Source organism: Chaetodon trifascialis, chromosome 3 (assembly GCF_039877785.1).
Source record: "Chaetodon trifascialis isolate fChaTrf1 chromosome 3, fChaTrf1.hap1, whole genome shotgun sequence".
In the NCBI taxonomy this organism is placed as follows: domain Eukaryota; kingdom Metazoa; phylum Chordata; class Actinopteri; order Chaetodontiformes; family Chaetodontidae; genus Chaetodon; species Chaetodon trifascialis.
The window spans coordinates 19,667,005-19,687,463 of record NC_092058.1 but is presented as its reverse complement, the minus strand read 5'-3'; the positions used below and the strand labels follow the sequence as shown (position 1 = coordinate 19,687,463).

Below are 20,459 nucleotides of genomic sequence, written 5' to 3'. Positions count from 1 at the left end.
ATTTAACAGAAGTGGAATAGTGGCTGAACAGTGATCAGTGGTTTAAGACATTTTCCCATGGACCTTTTTCATGAAAGCCAAGTGTGATGCATGAGCAGAATTAAAGTAATACAGTGTGCGTACACCAGATTCACATACAGATTCGCTTTAAAACCCCCAAAATACACAATAAGCTATCCAGTTACTACAGCACAACAAAGTAGAAGATCAGCGTCAGATTCCTCGTGCTCCTCTTTTTCCCACAAGACGGGGCTTTGAGAGCCAGAGCGATTAGCTTATTAGCATTTTAGCTGTAAACATTCATTGGCTGTGACCGCCCTCTAACCATCACTGTGCCATTATCATTAGTCATCGTAATGTCAGTCTGGCAGTGAGTCAGGGTGGATGATGGTTATCACGGTGTTACCCAAGGCACTCGAACCAGCAGCCATTTTGTTTCTTTGTCAACGCAGGCCAGCTGTTTGTTTGTTTTGTTCGTGTTTTCGTCATTCAAAGTGTTCAGCGCTTGACTGTCACGTCTCCTCAGCAGTGTTTCAGAAACACAAAGTGAAAACTGTCGAGAGTCGAGCTGCAGGAATACATCTCAGTGTCAAGAGTCGAGCACGTGTCCAGAGGAGGAGAAAAGAAAGGGGTTTTCTGGAAGATTAAAAAGCAGGGCTTTGTCTGGTGAGGCAGGGACACATTTCTTCTTTGAGTGTAGAGAATTTTCCATTTGTCGGTTTTCTGCAGGGACGAGAAACACAAAGATTAACGAACATCCTAACACTTTTAGATAAGAAGACATTTCATACTTGAAGCGGCTCTGGGAGCTTCGAGAGGTGAGCTGAGGTTGTCTGAAAACAAACAAACAAACACTGCTGTTGAGTGGAAAGTGGAAAAATCCCTACAGCTCCTTAACTTCTCCTCTCGTGTTTTAACAAGCAAACATTTCATCCGGAGTGTTCTCAGTTCTCCCTAATTACAGTGTGCCTTTCCATGCGTCAAGAAAGACACACAGAGAGAAGAAGAAGCCCTGCGAGAGGGAGTTAGACATGAGCTTGTCGGTGTCATCTCGTCACATGACTTTCATTATACCATAAAAGCGTGGATGTGTAAATTGCCATGTAATGTTACAAAGTGCAGGACGACCTCTGCTCCGCTGTCCACACAAAAGCCTCTTTTGAAGCTCACATTCATCTGTGTGGTTAACTCATATTTAAAGTTACAAGCTTAAAAATTTTCATGAACTCAAACCCAAATTTTGTCTTCTCCTGTATGTGGTTGGCTTTTTTTTTTGCCATTCAATATATGTGCATTCAGTAATTACCTATGTTGTAGTTTTTATTGATATTGGTGGACTCTGCCACAGATTGCTTATCTAAGCACAAGAGATTGGCAGGAAACAACTGTAAAAGAAAAGATATTGAAAAGTGCTTATGGAGGTTTTATGAAAGCATTTCTTTTAATCTTGTACTTTAAAAAATATTGAAACCTTTATTTTAAATTACACATATTTCTTTGTCTTTCTGTGATTTGTCCATGCAAATGTTTGACAGATCCTGATGAATTTTGGACTCTGTGGTGTTGTGTTGCGTACGTGTCAAACCAAAAGTCATTCCTCCATGGCTCTCTATCCCTGCAGCTGTCTGAGCAAGGCCAACACGCATACAGATACATGTGCAAGCACATATGCATGCAGCAGTCAAATGCAAACACACACACACACACACACACACAAACACACACACACACACACACACTCAAACCCTCCCACCTGCGCTCGCCTCACAGTTTGGCTCCCTAAAAATAAAGATGGCTATCAGAAGCCACAACTTCTGGATGAGACTTCTAAAACGCAGATGAGCCACAGAGGACTTTACATCTGGTCCCAGATCAGTCCGGAGCGAAAGCCAGAGATTTAATATGAACAGAGCATCCAAGAGCATCCAACAGCTGGTCAGTCAAAACTGTAAAACACACACACACACACACACACACACATGCATAGACGCAGCAGAGCCAGGGGTTCCGGCAGAGGAAAGAGCAGTGACAGGCATGTTGATTATAGTATAAACAGAAGGGAGAGTTTTGTTTTTTCCAACTCAAACAAAACAATCCTCTTTATTCTGAAAAGCTCATCCTGAGCCAGACACCCACACTTCCTAAAATCATGCTTGTCAGAAAGCACCAAAGTGTCCGCTGTGCGTCCATGTTGCTGTGTGTGCACGCTATAGACTCTCAAGGAAAATATCAAAGGCTCTTTTACAATGAAAGTGCAAAGTTATTTTGGTATAAAATATAAAAAAAAAAATAAAACTATGTCAGGTGGAACACCTTATATTTTATTGCAGTCCAATGCATCAACATGAATTACAGCCTCACAAAATGAAATCTTTCTGAACAACATACACTCTGATGTGTTCCAATTATTTTGTCCACCCACTATTTGCTATCTACCAAAGAAGAGACATAAATGAAGTTTCAATATTTACTAATGTGCTTTAAATATCTGCACATTCTGTCAGTAATCTAATAAATACGTGATATAGATCATTTAATGCATGCATACACACTGTTCTAATTTACACTACACACACACACACACACACACACACACACACGCATGCACAGTCTGTCTTTGATGTTTAGCAGACTCTTTCAAACCTCTTCTTTTTCCTAAACTTAGACGTTGAGCTCAGTTCCAGGCCTTGAATTTCTAGCACTTTCTATGGAGGCCCCTGCAGAGCTGATGATAACAGGCAGAGCAGGCAAACTGGTGGGTAATAACTACCGCGCTGCGTTCAAGGACACTCCGCGCCACGTGCAGGGGCCTTGGCATTCCATCCGTAGCACCGACTGGAGCCCGCGACGTCTGCTGCCGAGGCCACTGGAGGTTTCGTAATAACGCGGAGCGGAACACCTGCAGTGTGCACATGGCCGGCGGCTGCATGTGTGTGCGTGTCTGGACAGTGTAATGTATATATGTGTTGCTTGTAGCCCGTGTAGTATTACCTGTGGTGTTGCCTGTGATTCACTGATCCTGCACAGTGAAGAATGTGTGCGAATGCTTGTAATCATTTATATGTCTGTTCAAAGATCAGTGTCAGTGTGTGCGTGTGCCTGTTTGAAAGGTGTTTACCTTGACCTGTCATCTCGAAGAAAAAGTGTGTATGTCCCTCTAGCACAGCAACACAGGTTCAGCTCTGCACGGCCTCTGCACCTCATCACATTTCAGCCTGTTGCTCTGTTTTCATTCAAATGCTTATCTCGTACGTTGTCATTTTATTTTGAGAGACTCCCTGGCTGCCTTTTTGAAAAATGAAACTGTAAGTCTTCTAAAACTAAAACCAGCAGACGGGAGAGATACAATCACCGAGACAGCATCTGTAAGTGTATTCCTGTTTACTAATCTGAAGATGTGCTCACATACATACACTCAGACTGCAGCACAGGTAATTAAAGCTCACTGCAAACACACACACAAATACACACCAGTGCGCATGCACATGCACTGACGCACACAGGCCCATAAGCCTAACCCAAACGCTGGTGCACACACCTTCCTAATACCTCACAACTGTTTCCAATCTAAAGGTTCCTGCTTGTCTGGGCCCCGGCGGGGCCTGATTGCACGATACAAGATCCTGAGGAGAGAGGGCAAGGCTGCAAGGGAGAGAGAGAGAGAGAGAGAGAGAGAGAGAGAGAGAGAGAGAGAGAGAGAGAGAGAGAGAGATGTGCCTCCACTCATTTCTCTTCACTCTCCCTTTCTTTTCCTCCTTTCATGCTGTACCTGTGCCGCAATCTGGTGTCTGTTAAAATGGTAGAAAAAAAGAAAACAGAGCCTGTGTGAAGTCGATCCTACAGATTCCTCAGAGGTCTGTCAAACACTGGAGAGTTTAGATTACGATGACGATAATGTGCTGTTAGTTCATTTTGCTTAATGAAGTGAAACAACTAGGGTGTATTAAGGTGCATAAAATTCTTTCTGTAAACCAACGCTCTTCCTTTAATTATGTTATTTTTGACGTGGTTTATTTTATTTATTATCATATTATTCAGCCTGACTGATTACAGAAGAGTCGTTCCTGTTGATCAAAGTGTTTGGGATGCACAGAGTTTATTCCTGGTGTGTTTACGAGCACAAAGAGGTTCATATACATGTAGGCAGAGAGGTTTATTCATATGCTTGGACATGTTTTCATTTCTTTTCGCTATTTTGTTATTTGTAATCTGACTTTAAAATTTGCATTTGCGTTTAATCTCATATGTTGATTTTTTTTAATCCTTATATTTCCACGTGAAGCATTTTGTTTGGTAATCTTACGTGAAAAATTCTATACAGGCTTTATATTACTTTTAAGTTCACTTTGGATCTGGTTCACACACATATTTTAGATTTTGTATTATTGTTGTTGACTTTTTTTTATTGTTATTTGTAGATCCATAATAGCAGAATAATTTGCACAAACCAAAAAGATCTAACACTTGATTTGCTAACTAATAAAATGTTTATTAACTAAATCATTTGTAACAACAAACATCTAAATATCCAATAATAGCTAATAATTAGCAGCATGTTACACTTTACAAAATCAGTGAAAAGTAATAATAATAAAGGAAGTTTAGAAGTTATTGTGATCAGTGATCAATTTGTTTTCTCATGCAACTATTAAAGATAATGGATTCAGTGCAAGTTTGAACAAAATATTTCCAGATTAGTGCACCAGAAGCAGATCTGCAATTTGTATTATAGCTGAAATGATCGTATACAGAAATATTATTATTCACCTTGGGGAGCGTTTTTGCGAACTTACATAAAAATTCAATGTTTCAGAAAACTAAACCTACACAATGCTAAGTTAAACAAACCTGTAAATATCAACACCAGCAAGTACTGTGTGTAAACAGAGGCCCACTCAGCATGTGGTGATGTGTTGTAATCACGCATATTTTAATCGTTTACACATCGAATGAGATTTTACTTCTTAATTCATGAATACGTGTTTATGTGCAGTTGTGAATGTGCTTTAAATAACGACTTCGTTTTAGATTCTTTTGTCTGAAAACTCGATCGAGTCCTCCAAAGAAAGCCTTTTCATGAAATGTTGCATGTCTCCCAATGATTTATAAAATAAAAGCTCAGAGCATGTTGAAGAGTTTATTTGATCCTTTCTTTTGTTCAAATATTTGTGGATGATTTTCAAATTCCTGCCAATGTTTGTGAGGTAAGGTAGGAGTGTGTTGGGCTGAAAGGCTACAAACAACGTACTGAGGCACGTTCGAGACTGTGTGAACATGGAAAGAAATACACATTAAGCATGTATGTCCATGTCCGCGTGCTGATGGCATGGTGAATGTCATCAGCACCAGAAGTGTGTGTGTGTGTGTGTGTACATGTTTATATGACTTCTGCATGTGTTCGTGCATGCAGTATACAACCGTCTGGGTGTCTGTGTGTGTATGTTTGTATATTTTGTTCATACCTGATGGGCTGCAGTGGAGCGTCTTGTTGCACTGGACTTAACTGTGGGACAGACAAGGGAGGGCAGTGGAAGTCGAAAGAATGGAGGGGAACAGAGTGAACGATAGAGGTTTTAGTTGCAATGATCCAACTGTGAGTGTTAATACTGACGGAGATGGAATGAACCATTAAGGAGCACATAGATGGAGCAGGAATGTGTACAATGGTTTGAGATGAAAAGGTTAAGATCAGAACCGAAAGGGAAGCATTCAGAGGTTCAGAGGTCAGGAAACGGGTGCAAACACAGACAGAAGCAATGGGGTGAAGATGTGGACACGAGAGGATTTAGGAGAGAAGTTCGAAGGGATCCTAGTGACTGGTGGACATGGCCCAGGCCCCCTCCATCCTCCAGACGGAGAAGGCGTAGCTCAGTCTTTCGTGGGCCAGGTAGTTGCAGCTGGCCAGCTTGGCGTCCATCTCGTCGCTCTGCAGCACCTGGTAGAGGAAGTCGATGTAGCGTGAGGCCAGCTTCAGAATCTGGATCTTGCTCAGCTTGTCTGAAGGTAGCGTGGGGATGATCTTGCGTAGAGAAGCGAAGGCGTCGTTCAGGGACTGAGTGCGTTGACGCTCCCGTACATTGGCGATGACTCGCTGAGAGTGGAGGTCCTCGAACGGCTGATCCAGCCTGGGGCCCAGCGACGTGGGGGCCAACGTCACGACCGTCGAAGGGCTTTTCTTCAGCCTCTTCGGCCCAGACGGCAGCAGGCTGTTGGGGCTACCAGTGCTGCTCTCCTCTGCCTGACCGAGGGTGTCCTTCTTGGGGTAAGGGGAACGTTTACGGTTTCCTTGCTGGTGGGACTTCTTCGATCCTCTTTCCAGTTCCTCCTCGCTGGCCCCCAGACCTCCTTCAGGGGAGTTGGTGCAGGACACCTCTTCTCTCATTGTACTGTCCACCAGCAGCCTTTTAACCTCCACTGCGAAGACAGGATGCAACAAACCTGAACTTGGCAAGCTTGTGTAGCAAAAGTCTTCTCTTTTGTGAAATAAATCAGGGCTTCTGAAGCGCCATCAGACTGGACGTCGCTCTGGCTGTCGTATTTCCTGGTTACCTTGTTAAATGTCTCACTTTCACATTCCCCTCTCAACCTGGCAGACAGAACAACAACAAACCATCTGACAGGCAGGTCCACCTCCGCCTCTTTTATACCCAAACACTAACCCGGGGCCTGCAGGCAGTTCTCTTTGGCTCAGTGGACTTCCAGAGGGCGTGGTTCAGCCTGGGCCAGCCAGAGAAGCAGGAAGTGTGCGTTAGCTGGGCGGGCAATAGAGGTGGCCCTCTCAGCCAATAAGAAGTGCTGTGTCTAATGTTGCAGAGATGTCTGAGGCTTTATGGGTTCCAGATTTGCGTTGCGGCGTCAGTTCGCATGCACCTTTGTGTCTGCATTCTCGTTCATCAAATCATTATGAAGACAGAAATCATTCTCAAGTTTTTAATCCTGCCAGTAATCAGCGTAAACTTTAACACTGAATGCTTAGTATTTTTATGTACTCACGTTCTTATAGTTTTTTCTATGTTACACAAAAATGATCATATGTGCTGATGTGCTAAACATTTGTCATTTTGTCCTTTAACATGTGTGAGCTCACGTTAACATTTTTCTGCCCTGTCATGTCGATCATGTCGATAACCAGACACGATAGAAATAATGTGTCAAACTGCAAGTCGCTATGTGGACCGAGTCGGTGAAGATACTGCAGATTAAAAGGCTGAAGGAAGGTTTATAGATAAACATTGTGCTTAATGTGAAGTCCTGCAAAGCAAAAAAAAAAGAAAAAAGGATTTTTTGTAAATCTGTTTGGCCGCAGCAGAATGCAGATCTGGGAGAAAACGTGAGGTTGTGCAAGCATGCACTCTGGAAAGAATTTCACAAGATGAGCTTTTTCCTGACGTACGATTGTCTCTGTAAACTCTGATGTACCCTGAACTGCCACACCCTCCTCAGACATGCACCATCAAAGTTCTCAATGAAAGAACACCTCTAACATCACTGCTGACATCAGCTGTCCCAATCATCTACGTTGGGTCGGAAAGGGAGCACAGACAGGACCCTAAATAACCCCTGACCTCAGTGGCCCACTGACCTCAGTCTGCAGAGGTGAGAGAGCACCTAATTGTGCCATCCACGGCCTCAAGGCAGAGCCGACACATGTTCCTCCACACCACGAACCCATCTGGGTCTGCAGCCACTTAAACACATTTTCAACACGCTGGCAGTCATGACACAGCAGACCGGTCCTCTTGAGAAAATGATGAGGATCCCAGGCTCATGTTTGCGCAGTCTGTGTTTAGACACCAAGGTAAAACAACCTACAATTCGAACAAATGACTAAATCTACGTTTGAATCCAAATCAGTTTCCCAACACTGTGTCTGTTTATACCTTCATGCGTCAGGCTTGAGTGACTCATGTGTGGATCACTGCAGAGAAATCTTGTGGGGAGTTTTCCGTCACTCTACGCTGAAGAAATTTGGTACTTTTTGATGACAGCATACTTAATGGTAGCCTTTACATTTCAACACCTCCAAACATGTTTTTTTAACAAGCTGATGCCTCTTTCAGAAATTCATCATTTCCAGAAATGATAAAAATTCACACCGCTGTCCAGAGAAGTTGTACGACGACACAGGGACACGACGATCAGAAATACTTTTTGCCATCAGACGTTTCTTGGGTCGAGAGTAAAACCTCATCTCATTCTTGACACGCTGCTTGACGTCTTCTAGCCAACAATTTGGGTGTGATTGCCGCGGCATTTGAAAGAGTGAACGTGCAGAGAGCAGTTCAGAAGATTTTTGATGAGCCCCATGATTGCACTGGTTTACATTTCATTCAGAGAGGGACGCTGAACGGAAAGTAGCTCGATCCCAGTTGGGTTCAATCAACTTGGAAGAAGAAAAAAAAAAATCCTCATCTGGCCATCAAAGCAAGGCCATGGACAGAGACAGTGAATTATATGAAGATGTATTTACATAACAGGCAAAGTCAACTCCAGGATTAACTGGTATTACAATTGGGGCTTATTGGGAGCTCTGGTGGAGACAGCGGAGGGACAGGAAAGTCATTGTTGCTGAGGCTAATCTCGGGAGCTGCCGCTTACCTTTAGCGAACGCGTGGCTTCGTGCCACCATCATGGAAAGAATGAGCTAACGAAGCGAGTAGGCCTACAGGAATGTCGTGGCGCATGGGAGAAGAGAAGGGGAGAGAAAAGAGAGAGAGAAAGAATGGGAGAAGAATAAGAAAAGGGGAAAAAGAAAAGGAGAAGAAAGGAGAGGGAGAAGGGGGAAAAAAGTGAGGCTGTCCAAGCAGAACCAGATGCAGGAGTGTGGAGGTTCGTTTGATCTCTGTCCTCATAGGCTGATTGATGTTGCACATTTCATTTCCTTGTCAGAGTCTTGACATAATGTTTCACTAAACACTCAGGCCCTGCTCTCGTCTTCGTTTTATTTCCGTGGGGGTCATAATTAACCCTTTCTGGAGCTGAAAATAGATCATACACATATCAGTATATATCAGTATATATTGGCTTACACACACGCACACACACAGGGGTGGGGGGGGGGGGCCTTGGATATCAAAGAAGACCGATGTATTGTCTGTTTCTGTCTCTACAACATATGGTCAGGTCCTGAGTGCACTGCAGAGCGGCCGTGTTGATGCTTTTGAAGTCCTCCAGGAAAGGAAAAAAAAAGGAAAACAGTTTCTCTAAGTTCATAATGCAGTCAATTCAATTACCGTCATACGCTGAAACGCTGAAGTGCCGCGGTGACGCACTCAGCTGGTAGGAGCACGGCAGTGTGACCAATCATAAATGATGTGTTTGGAAATCCACACTGGCTCGACAAAAGGAACCAATCATTATATTCCTCCTCACCTTCACCCCAGGAGTTTCTTCACCCTCCTGGCTGCTGTTATTGATGTTTGCACACAGCACATTACACCCTCCTCCACCCCATACCCACCCTTCCACAGCTCCATCCCTCCCGAGGAGCCTATAGTGGCACAAAAGCAGACATCTGGGACCCATTTCCCCCCTGGAGAAGCCCTTCCTGTGGGGTATCCACTTAGAGGGGTTCAGGAGGAGAGGGGTGGGGGGTGGCTGAAAGGGTGAAGGTGCATGGTATGTGGGGGATGGTGGTGATGGGACTGGGTGAGGGGGGTGGAGGGCAAATCTTGCAAACCTAATCCAAACTGTAGATTTGGAATAAAAAGGTGAAAGGCTCAAAGTTTGACCATCAGTGAACACAGAATCCAGTCTTCACCTGCATTTTCTAATTGATGACCTGATGAATTAAAGGAATTGTTCAGCATCTTGGGAATGTGCTTCCTCTTCTTCATCATCTTCTCCTTTTTTTTTTTTTGGTGAGAGTTGCATGACAAGATTAATATCATCCTCACACCCGTCTGTTAATCTAGCCTAGCTCTGTCCAAAGGTACAAAATCAGCCACCATCCTCTGTCTGCACTCCTCCGGGTGCAATGGGAAAAGGTGACGTGTGCACTGGCCACAGAGTCAAAATGTGACAGTTGAGCGGTTGTTTACTCATGTTGCCTCTGTCAATCAAACCATATTCACACTCAACACTGATGAAGCAGATCTGCTGGTTATTAAGGGTGTTCAAGTCTTTACAAATAATAACCAATGATTTTTTTTAATTTTAACTTTGTTGTTTATTCAGTCATTAACATTTAATGTTATACAGAATTCATTCAGATTTGAACCGGAGTTTCCAGGGACTTCAAAGTGCTCCGACAAAGATGAAAATCTGAACATCTACAGACGCGTTTCCATAACAGCATAAAAACTGGCACCCTCCATCTGCTGATGAAGATCATGTGATAGGATTGAAAGCACCAGAACAGCAACTAAATGGAGCTTGAGGTGAGACAGTTTTGTCAAATTTCTATAGATACCTTTAACATACATGTTTTTCAAAATAAGTGCAACTCTGCATTAAAAACACTTCCCTCCCCCGCTGCGTGCAAGCCTGTATTATTCTTGTTTAGCTGTAACTTATCTTCCCGTATTAGGCCGTAATTTATCATAATATTTAGTGCTCAAGCTTCCTTCAAATGTCCCTGCTTTCATGTGTAATTTAGCCAATATCCTGCTCTGGCTCTGATTACAGTGTTTAAGTGCTGGGGTTCGTCCATGGCACATTACAAACAGTCCCAGTGGAGCTCACAGCTGAGCTGGGGATACGGCATGTTGGGCTGGTGCACACTGAGCACCAGGTCAGAAGAAGCAGTGCATGATGGTTACAAGCAGACGTCCACTGGGTGTAGTTGAGACAAATTTTAATGCAACTTTCCAATAAGGCACTCTTTATAAAGGGCTTATAAGTTGTAATAGCCATTAATAAGAGTACATTTGGGGTTGCCAGGTTGTCAAAAAGCTTTCTCTTTAACAATAATGCTGTTATACATGTTGGTGTGCATGTGCATATGTGTGAGTGCAAAAGGTTGCTCCAATGTTGCATCATATCACGTCCATATGTGCAGACAGCGGGTCATATGATCCCTGTGTGCATACCATAAAGTGTTACAGGAGCAATGCTAAAGGACAACAGCTGGACAGTAACTTCTATGTGCATATAAAGGAACCAGTCTTTGTATTTGTATCAAATCATTGCTATCCGTGACAAACCGAGGAAGACTACGGCTTATTTGAGATAATGCTGTCTCTAATCAGCCAGGCAGAAAGACGCTGATGTGATCAAGTACTATATATAGCAAATCATCACATGAAAGTCATTTTCACTGCTGAGTCAGCCATTCGCATTAAACAAGTTAGGTTCCCGTTCTTTGTAAATACTAATAAGACTCTCAGTGAGTCAGCAGATCAGAGCTGACCATGTGGCCGCTCGGGTTGGAAAATCCTGTTTCAGCGTGAACTTCAGCGATGAGCTTATCAAGCCACAAGACTGCTGCTTACAGGAGAACTTTTAACTGAGCCCGCGCACCTGAACACTGACAACAAAAGTGATGGGGCCCGTTAACAACATAAAACCTGTATATTCACACCACTGCAATAAAAAGGGCCGTGGATGAAAGGGGAATCAAAACCATTGTGCGGTAAATGCAGATCAGATTTTCTCCCTGTGCAAATTTTCCCTTGCTTTAATACAAACATTTGGTACAATGCGCTCTCTGCTGCAGTACATCTGAAGATCTTGATGTTCAAGGCAATGAAACACCTTTTGGACTCTCTACAAACACGGATCCTTGTTTGAAAACCCCAAAATGCCCACACCCCAAATCAGTCTGAACATAATTTCTTCAGATAAGGCCTGTGGGGGAATCCAGCGCTGCTGTCTCCAATCTCACACTTCAAATGCTGGTTACTGGAAGCAGTGTCAACCTGGGATCTCCGGGATTAGGTACTATCACGCATCCACTCCTGTCAAACGCACAGTGAAGCTCTGTCTGCAAGGTAGACAGGAATGCTGCCTTTCTGCAACAGAGCGATTGCATTAGAAACATCAACAGAGGCAGCTTCAAAGGGGTACGCCTTCACATTGAATCAATCCCCACTTCCATTAGATTAGATGAATTTAGCAAAGTTACATTGCGCTTCTTTATGGTTTCTCAAATCCCTCGCTCTGGTTCTGGTTCCCCCTGTGAAGCCACTTCAAACAGCCTCTGCCATGGCATATCCCTTTGTGCTCTAAAACAGCAAATATGTGTCTCTCTAAAATGTTTCAGATGCGAGCTCACAGTGGTCCCAGAGGCACAGACAGCATCGCACACAGAAACACAAGAGTCAGAGGAGGGAAAAAACAATGGCTGAGTGTAAAGGTAGGGCATCTACTGTGCTGTAAAGAGGAGAGAGAGTCGGACTGACTGGTGGGTGATGGGAGACGAGAGACAGATAAATACAGAGGAAAAGGAGCAGAGAAAGGAAAAAGCAGATAGTGTGGGAGAAATTTTGCAGCAGTAAATCAGTGTGGTAATAAGGAGAGACGGGAAGGGAGGGAGGGCTGCAAAGGTCTAGAAACACATGTTTCAGTTTGTAAATAAAACAGTAAATTGCTATGGATATTGCTTAAATATCTGTGGGCTTTGTACCACGCTTTGCGGAAGTTCCTCGGAAATCATTCTGGGACTGCCTTCTTAAAATGCCAAAGCGGCTTCTTAATGTCAAAGAGGCCATCTGGTTCTCGACCAATTCAAGATGTTTGCCTTTTTTTTCTCTCTTGATGCTTCTTTTTTTAGATCAAATGCTTCATTTTTGTATTATTAATACCACTGTTCATATTTCACAATGGAACCATTAGCCAGCACGCATCACAGACAAAGCTGTGAATCCCTATTCACCTTTTCATTATTGGTGGAAAGTAACTAAGCACTGTTATTCAAGTGAAATTTTGTGGAACTTCACTTGAATATTTCCATTTTTTTTGCTACTTTGCACCTCTACCCCGGACTACACCTCGGAGGGAAAAATAAAACTTTTAACTGCACTACATTCATTAGACAAATAAGGTTACTGGTTACTTATGAAGGTCCACATTTTAACCTATTCAATATGAATCATTGTTATATTCTAGATTAGACTACCCAGGAGTATAGAAAGTAATTAAAATTAGCTTCACACCAACCAACATTAAAATGCTGCTTATGCATCAGCAACAATAATCCAGTACTATACACTAAGTATTCTGTTTTGGATGCTTTTATGCTGAATATATGCTGAAACAAAATTGTGAAACCAGGACCTTCACATTTAGTGGAGATTTTTATTGTGTGAAATTGACACTTTTACTCAAGTAAAATGTCACAGTGCTTCTTCCAACACTGCATTTGACAAATTGATTTAAAAAGAAAAAAGAGGAAAAACTGCAAATACCAAACACGAAGAACATCGTGGTGAAGGAATATTTCAAACTACTGATCAGTAAGTAAATCCAGTGTAGCACTACTTTGGTCTGTGTGCAAATACTCCATTAGAAGTAAAAGTCCTGCATTCAAAATACAGAATTATTAACAAAAAAAAAGGTATCAGCAGCAGCAGAAGAAAAAGAACATTACAGTGTTGAGATATTGTGATATTGGATCATGATTATTTAGGCATTAATATGTAAGAAGTACTTTAACATTGGTCAAGATGGAGCTAATTTCAACGTTTAACGTTTTGTAAGCACAACATTAATCTGAAAAGTAGCTAAATAAATATAAAAAGTAGAACGTTTGTGGTGGAGTATGAAGTAGCATAAAATAAAATTACCCAACAACAGTACAAGTACCTTAAATTGTACTGAAGCACAGGACTTAAATAATTGTACTAAGTTACTTTCCGCCACATGCTGACAGACAAAATAAATGTGACCCTGATGCATGAGCATGGAAATCATTTGAGCGTGTTTGTGAGAACACACAAACTGGTGTGAGAGCAGGCAGGTTGCTCATTGACATACAGTATGTTTGTGTTCCTTCCCTTGAATTCTGACATCATCTGCTGAAAAGGTGTGCAATGCAGAAGGGTTCGTTTCTCCAGCAGGTTGTTTGTTATACATGTAGGATTCAGCTGCTGTTGCTCTTCAGCATCTAATTGTAGAGGATGTTTAGGATAGTTGTGTTATTTGAATGTATAAACTATTGTTTCCAGTCTCACTGCACTCTGCCAGACTGCCAGTCAACACTTGAGACAACTTCCTTCCTTGATTTGGGTAGAAAGGAGACCTATAATTGAATAAAACGAGACCCCTCCCTCTCTTTACATACCGCACACACACACACACACACACACACACACACACACACACACACACACACACACACACACACACACACACACACACACACACATTTTACAGGCTGGTGCATAAACTTAATAGGACGCATTTGGTTCCAAAGCCCCCAGCTTGCTCAGTGGAAAGTGAGCCGGATTGTTTTTCAGTTTCTTAATGTCGAAGTTTATAACGGCCAGATAAAAAATGTTACCATGGTGATTTAACCACAACATTGCAATTACCTTGATGCAATGAGACTCTGGGGGCTTACAAACAAACCAGTGTAATGCAATTAAGATATAAGTACCACCAAAAATGTACTTAAAACACAGAGGAAGGATGCAGGAAAGCAACAAAGAGAGTGAAATAATGATAGTGGTTTCCTAAGGATCAAAGTTACTGATACTTCTAGTAAATAATTAAACACTCTGCCAAATTCACTTTCGTTTATGCTTCTCTTAACAGCTGCAGGATGGATTCAAGAGACAGTTTTCCACCACATAAATCAATAATTTAATGATTTATAATGCACCAAACACTGATAATGTGCTAATTATTCAGTCACATATTTTTCAAATCAACTTCAAAGTCTGTCTATCAGATGGCTGACAAAATCATACACCAAGAATTGCCTGCGCCCACCCCCATCCTTCCCTTTGAGGGACAAAATAAAATGTAGATGGGTGGGATAATTGCCTGACTTCAAAGTGCAGGTTATTGACCTGCTTTTACTGTTGCGATTGCGATGCTGCCGGGTGTTTTTTTCTTCATAACTGTGGCTCGGGTGGGTGGGTAATGTGGTTCATTCCTCTCATGGCGCAAATCCCACACTTAATGCCCAACACTGACCCCCCTGACCCTGGCTTAGCAGGAAGAAGAATGTGTAGCACCTTCAGTCTGTCCTCCGAGACACTTTCTCATGTTACATGAAAGTCACAGGGCTTATGAAGAGAATAATAAATTGTTTTGTTTTTGGTTTGCTTTTTTCTGGCTGCTGTAATTCCTTTGCAAAGGAATTCAATGCTTTGGAGGAACAGAAACTGTCCAAAAAAAAACTTTTTTTCATTGCTTCTTAAAAAAGAGGGACAGTTGTCTGCACACACCGACGGACGAGATGTCAAAAAACATTTTATTAACATAGCTCTCAGACACACTCTTATACAAACACACACTCCTACAGTCAGTCCAGTGATATATGTGGAAACACAATGCCAGTCTTCATGTGCAAAGACAAACTTTTAAAGGAAATACAGAAAAATAATCTCATGAAGCAACAATATAAATGTCATTAATGGTTTCGATCAGGACAATATAACATAAAGCCACATGCATGCACATTAGTGGTATCATTGCTGTCAGGAATTAAAGCCATAACTGAGGCCCACTTTCACACTTATTTCCCTTTGAGTGTTTTTGTCTCACTGGTAAAAAATAATACAAAGATCACTCTTTACATTAAAAATGCCCCTTCATGGTTCAGACATACATTGAAGCAGGACACGTGGTGCTTATTTGGAAGTGCACATGAAAGCCTTCATGTTGACGCTGCAGGATTTTGCGTGACCTGCCCTCTGTGAGACTCTGATGTACGTCAACTTTAAAGCACTGTGCTCGCCACAGGACTGATGCCCTGCGATGTCGTACAGATTTCATCACTTGAGCGCTCTTTGTGCAACTTGTTTTTGAAAGAAAAAAAAAATCTCGTCATCACTCATTGAACCAGAAAAAAATTGACAGAATGCATAGATGTAAGTTGGGTTGTCAAGCTTGCGCGGTGTTTAATTGTTGGAAGGGTGACGCCCTCTGGTGGCTGCAGCGTAAAACTGTGACTGGTAACGAGCACTGAGGAGTGTCTTGAAAGCCAGCGCTTCCCTCCGCTGACTCACGGTTAAAAATGACCACATTTTGGTTTTGTCAGGAGGAAGTTGTGCAGATACATGACTAAGCAGGATGTGAAGGAAGTGAAAATGTAAAACCTACCAAGGATCATAGAAAATAGAGCTGGATTTGTAAAGTCAACAACAAACCCTGCACACATGATGAAAAAGGAGAGGAGGTTTGAGAGTATAGGCAAGGGAGTAACCAGGATCAGGTTGGTCAACCACAGCACAAAGTATTTCAACCTCTGATTCCTCTTTAAATGTCCTCCATCCCGTTTGGACTGCAGCACTCTCAGGCTGGGAAGCCAGTGCACTGAGCGTACTCCAAGGTCTGCGTAGTTCCTGCTGGATGTTATATCCCCTCAGAAGTCACTGAGGATGCTGATATCGGCGAACTCTTTGCGGTAGCGGTGAGCGGACAAGGTGAGCAGGAAGGACCACTTGAGGGTCATGAAGCTCCACACACAGGACAGGTAGAGACTCCGAGGGTCAGTCAGGGCTGTGGGAGGGACAGACACAGATATGGGAGTATGGCTCGTGTTCATGCATGCACACGGTCGAACATACAGTGAATAACATCACAAAGAACCTGGCTGCAGGGATTTGCCTCCATTCAGCCACAAGAGCATCAGTGAGGTGCAACACTGATGCTGGGTTTAAAGGCCAGAGACCATGTTCATCAGTACTTTTAAGAATTACACTTAGGAATGCTTTAAAGATGCAGCTTAGGAGTGAAACAATCGATTCCTGGAAGCGAGAAGTATGACACATTTATTGAGAGACCTACTTGATTGATCACATGATGAGTTTACCCTACATCTGCCATATTAGTCAAGTATGATATTCTGCAAACACAGAGGTGATCTTATTTTTTTTAAGTCCTTTTTTTTTACTTTTTATTTATTTTTCTAAAGGTCATTTATTTGCGTGATCTCACAGCAGCATTTAAAATGTGAAACTAACAACTATCCAATATGTTTGTAATGTATAAATTGGGATAAAATAAAATGAAATTGGCTGAAGTGGAAACAAACTGGAGCAGGAAAAGTTATTCTGCTGCTTGTGAACAAGTTCTGACAAAGACATGATATAATGAGGAGAGTTTAGTGCATTATACGTAGTGCTATAGCTAACATAGTATAATTCTACTATATGTTATCAGTGTTATGTTAGTAGCCCCTGTTTCTGTACTGCAGCCATCAAGGATTTTTTTTAACTTGTGAGAAATTAGATTAATAGCTTTTATTCTTCAGTTTACAAGTAGAGGTAAAAGTAATGGATTTGCACTTGCGGCCCAAACCATGAGCAGCTTTGAGGAATGAAAATGTACAGCAGGTTGCATTTTGTGTAAGAGGAGTGACACTTTCTGGCATTTGCTTACCTGGACGAACCTGCTCCACCAACCCTTTAGGGTTGTTTAAACATTCTGGGGATTGTAGGAGATCTGCACATGAGGTAGACCTAAAAGATGCAGGTTGACGAGCTGGGACACCAAACTCCGCCGGGACTCTCCAACCAGTCGTCTGACTGATCAGGTCATCCAGGTTCTTTCAGCTACTTTATCCCAACCTGTCCTGCATCTTTTGGTATTTTTGTTGTCTGTGATTATTTACAGGGCTGCATACTTTGCTGCAAAACTAGCTTAACACTGGGTGAAATATAGCAGTAAATATCATTTGCATGATAAAAATCAGCCAATGATTTCATAACATCTTTATCATTTATTAAATTTATACTGTGTGTTCTGTGTGGTGACAAAGAGCAACTGGCCTGATTATACCACAGTACATAAACACATCTGGTGAAGAACAGCGGGTGCACGCAAGTTATGTCAAACAGGAAAGCGATGAAGAAGAACTTACACTCCTTGTTGCTGATGGCAATAGACAGGAAAGTGATGAAGGCCACAACCGCCACCACAGAAAAGAAAATGCCAGCGAAGAAGAAGAGCTTGAGGCCCTTCAGCCAGGTCCTCCAGTAGTCCTGCAGGTACATGATGTGAGTGATCAGGGTCCAAAGTGCCAGCACACCTGAGGGACGAGCACAACCTGCAAGTTAGCTTCAGAGGACTACTTTTCATAAAGGAGGAGTTTCCACCTGACAAATATAAACTGATGCAAATTTTCTGAAGTGCACCGAACATTTTTAGATGGTTCCTTACATCAGGCAGCCATTGTTTCCACGTTATTTAAATACGCTATGAAAACAAACTTTTTGCAAATCTGAAACTTTTTTCTTTGTTAAAGCCACATTAGTGTTGCACTGGAAAGCACTCAAACGTAAAGCACTCAAATGCGACGATTGTTTTAAAGCAGCAATAAGGATACTGTGAATGCTAATTTCTAGCTTTAAAATGCAGAATTTGACTTTGAAATGACTTTCAAACTCTTGATGTCGTACTTTCCTTGAACGCACCAGTGATGTCTCATACATTACTGCAATGAATGGAAACCACTGGCAGCCTGGGAGTTTAAGCAAATATCTCTAGTCTGATGGGGTGCTTCTCCAAAAACTGTGTAAAGTATACAACGAGCTACAACATGGAAACACATCTTTGAAGGCAACACACTCCCAGCTGATCATGTGCAACAGCCTGAGTTTGGATGGTGATGAGGGGTGAGTGACACAGCATATTGACAGCCGCTGAGTCAATCAATCACACTTCTTTCTTCATGTTCCTTTTTTTTAAGGCTGCACTGATGTGAGTCCCTGCCAGATGTGAGAGTCATCACAACTTTTCAGCAACAAGCCTCACTGAGTGTGAAACTAACAGAATGAACTGAGCTGTTTTGTGCTTTGTTTGCCGGGGGAAAAAATATCATTTGCTATTCTTAATAAAAATCAGAAAACAGCCCAGACAAGTCACTTTGCTTTAGTTAATATGTTAGTTAGTTAGTTTAATAACCACAGCACATCCTGTGAGCAGATGAGTGCAGAGGTTATAGATATAGACTTTCAAATCTCAACAGAGGCTCAAAGGTCAGATCCACAGAAACAGCACTTTACACAGCCCTTTGCATAACTGTGCTGAAGCCAGCCGTTCTCTCTGGGACAGTGCGCTGTCATTTATAAAATCGCTGACCTGTGCACAACATCATGCCTAAATTAATTTCAACACACAGTGTAAATTCAGAATCACACTTAGAAAAGACTCCGGTCTCCAGAGGATCATACTCACAGTAACATTCAGTCTATAGTAAAAGCAGTTAAGCCTTTTGGTGCCTTCTAAGCTAACACTGGTTTCTATTTGTTCAAGTATAATGTAAAGCCGCCTTGCGGAAGCTTGAAATGAATAAAATGGAAAAAGTAAAGGTGATTTATATGTTGGACGTGCAAAAACCCTGTCACTGAAATAATTTCTATTTTAACATTTTAAAGCCAAGAGAAAACACAAATATCCCACATTTACCACGTGTGGCCCGTGTTTAAGCACTTCACAATACTTTTTTTTTTATCTCCAATTATTATGTATGATTATTTTGATTTTTGCATCACTCCTAAAGTGGCACTTGGTCACTTGCTGCATAATAAAAAGCCCTCATATTAAAAACCAATAAGTTGACTCTGTTGTGTCACACAGTCGATCAGCTGACGCGTCTGCCCTTCAGAAACAGCTCTGACCTGTGATCTCTGGCTGACTAACTACAGGCTCATTTTACGATCAGTGTGTGCAGTAACTGGACCACCTCCAGCCTGAGGAGGGGGTCACTGGCGACTAGCCGAAGGCTGGAGTCCAAACACGGACACGTCAGGACACCTCTGCCTTACTGTAGCACACGCAGACAGACACACGGTGTTTACTCTACCTGACAGTCCTCCCATGGCTGCAGTCCACGGCTGACTGAACGCGATGTTCCACACCAGGAAAGAGGAGAAGCCCATGAGCATACCGAACGAGGCATAGCCGATACTGATGTACGTTTTATTAACGCCCATGATCACAAAATAACACAGAAACACAAAGGTGGTCGGAAAGCGGAGACACCGGCCCGACGGGACGAGGATCGGGAGTGAGTGTGTGTGTGTGTGTGAGAGAGAGAGAGAGAGAGAGAGAGAGAGAGAGAGAGAGAGAGAGAGAGAGAGAGAGAGAGAGAGAGAGAGAGAGAGAGAGGCTCATTTCAAAACAACTGCATCCGGTTAATCTTCAAACAGCCTGAGAGGACAAAACTTGTCCTGCTGACTAATGGTTGCTGTCTCACACGCACACACACGGGGTAAGCGTGAACCATGACAAAGCGTTTCTAGTGAGAAGTGCTATCCTTTTTTCAGTCCAGATGCAAAAAAACAAAACAAAAACAAAAAAACACTCTTCCACTCTACGTAACCGCTCAGTGATGAGTGGCCACAGCG

General features: G+C 42.5%; 2 protein-coding genes across 2 annotated transcripts; both read right to left on the bottom strand.

Annotated features, from left to right (window-relative positions):
- Positions 1–23: 23 nt before the first annotated feature.
- Positions 24–6,586, bottom strand: LOC139329013 (twist-related protein 2-like). Its single transcript, XM_070959127.1, has 2 exons — positions 5,463–6,586; positions 24–723 (listed from the first exon to the last, which is right to left on the bottom strand). Exon 1 carries the CDS (start codon positions 6,380–6,382, stop codon positions 5,810–5,812), a length of 573 nt encoding a protein of 190 aa, XP_070815228.1. The 5' UTR covers positions 6,383–6,586; the 3' UTR covers positions 24–723; positions 5,463–5,809.
- Positions 6,587–15,337: 8,751 nt separating this feature from the next.
- LOC139328996 (heme transporter hrg1-A-like) lies at positions 15,338–20,449 on the bottom strand. Its single transcript, XM_070959098.1, has 3 exons — positions 19,916–20,449; positions 17,972–18,139; positions 15,338–16,608 (listed from the first exon to the last, which is right to left on the bottom strand). Exons 1-3 carry the CDS (start codon positions 20,043–20,045, stop codon positions 16,472–16,474), a joined length of 435 nt encoding a protein of 144 aa, XP_070815199.1. The 5' UTR covers positions 20,046–20,449; the 3' UTR covers positions 15,338–16,471.
- Between the last annotated feature and the right edge of the window lie 10 nt (positions 20,450–20,459).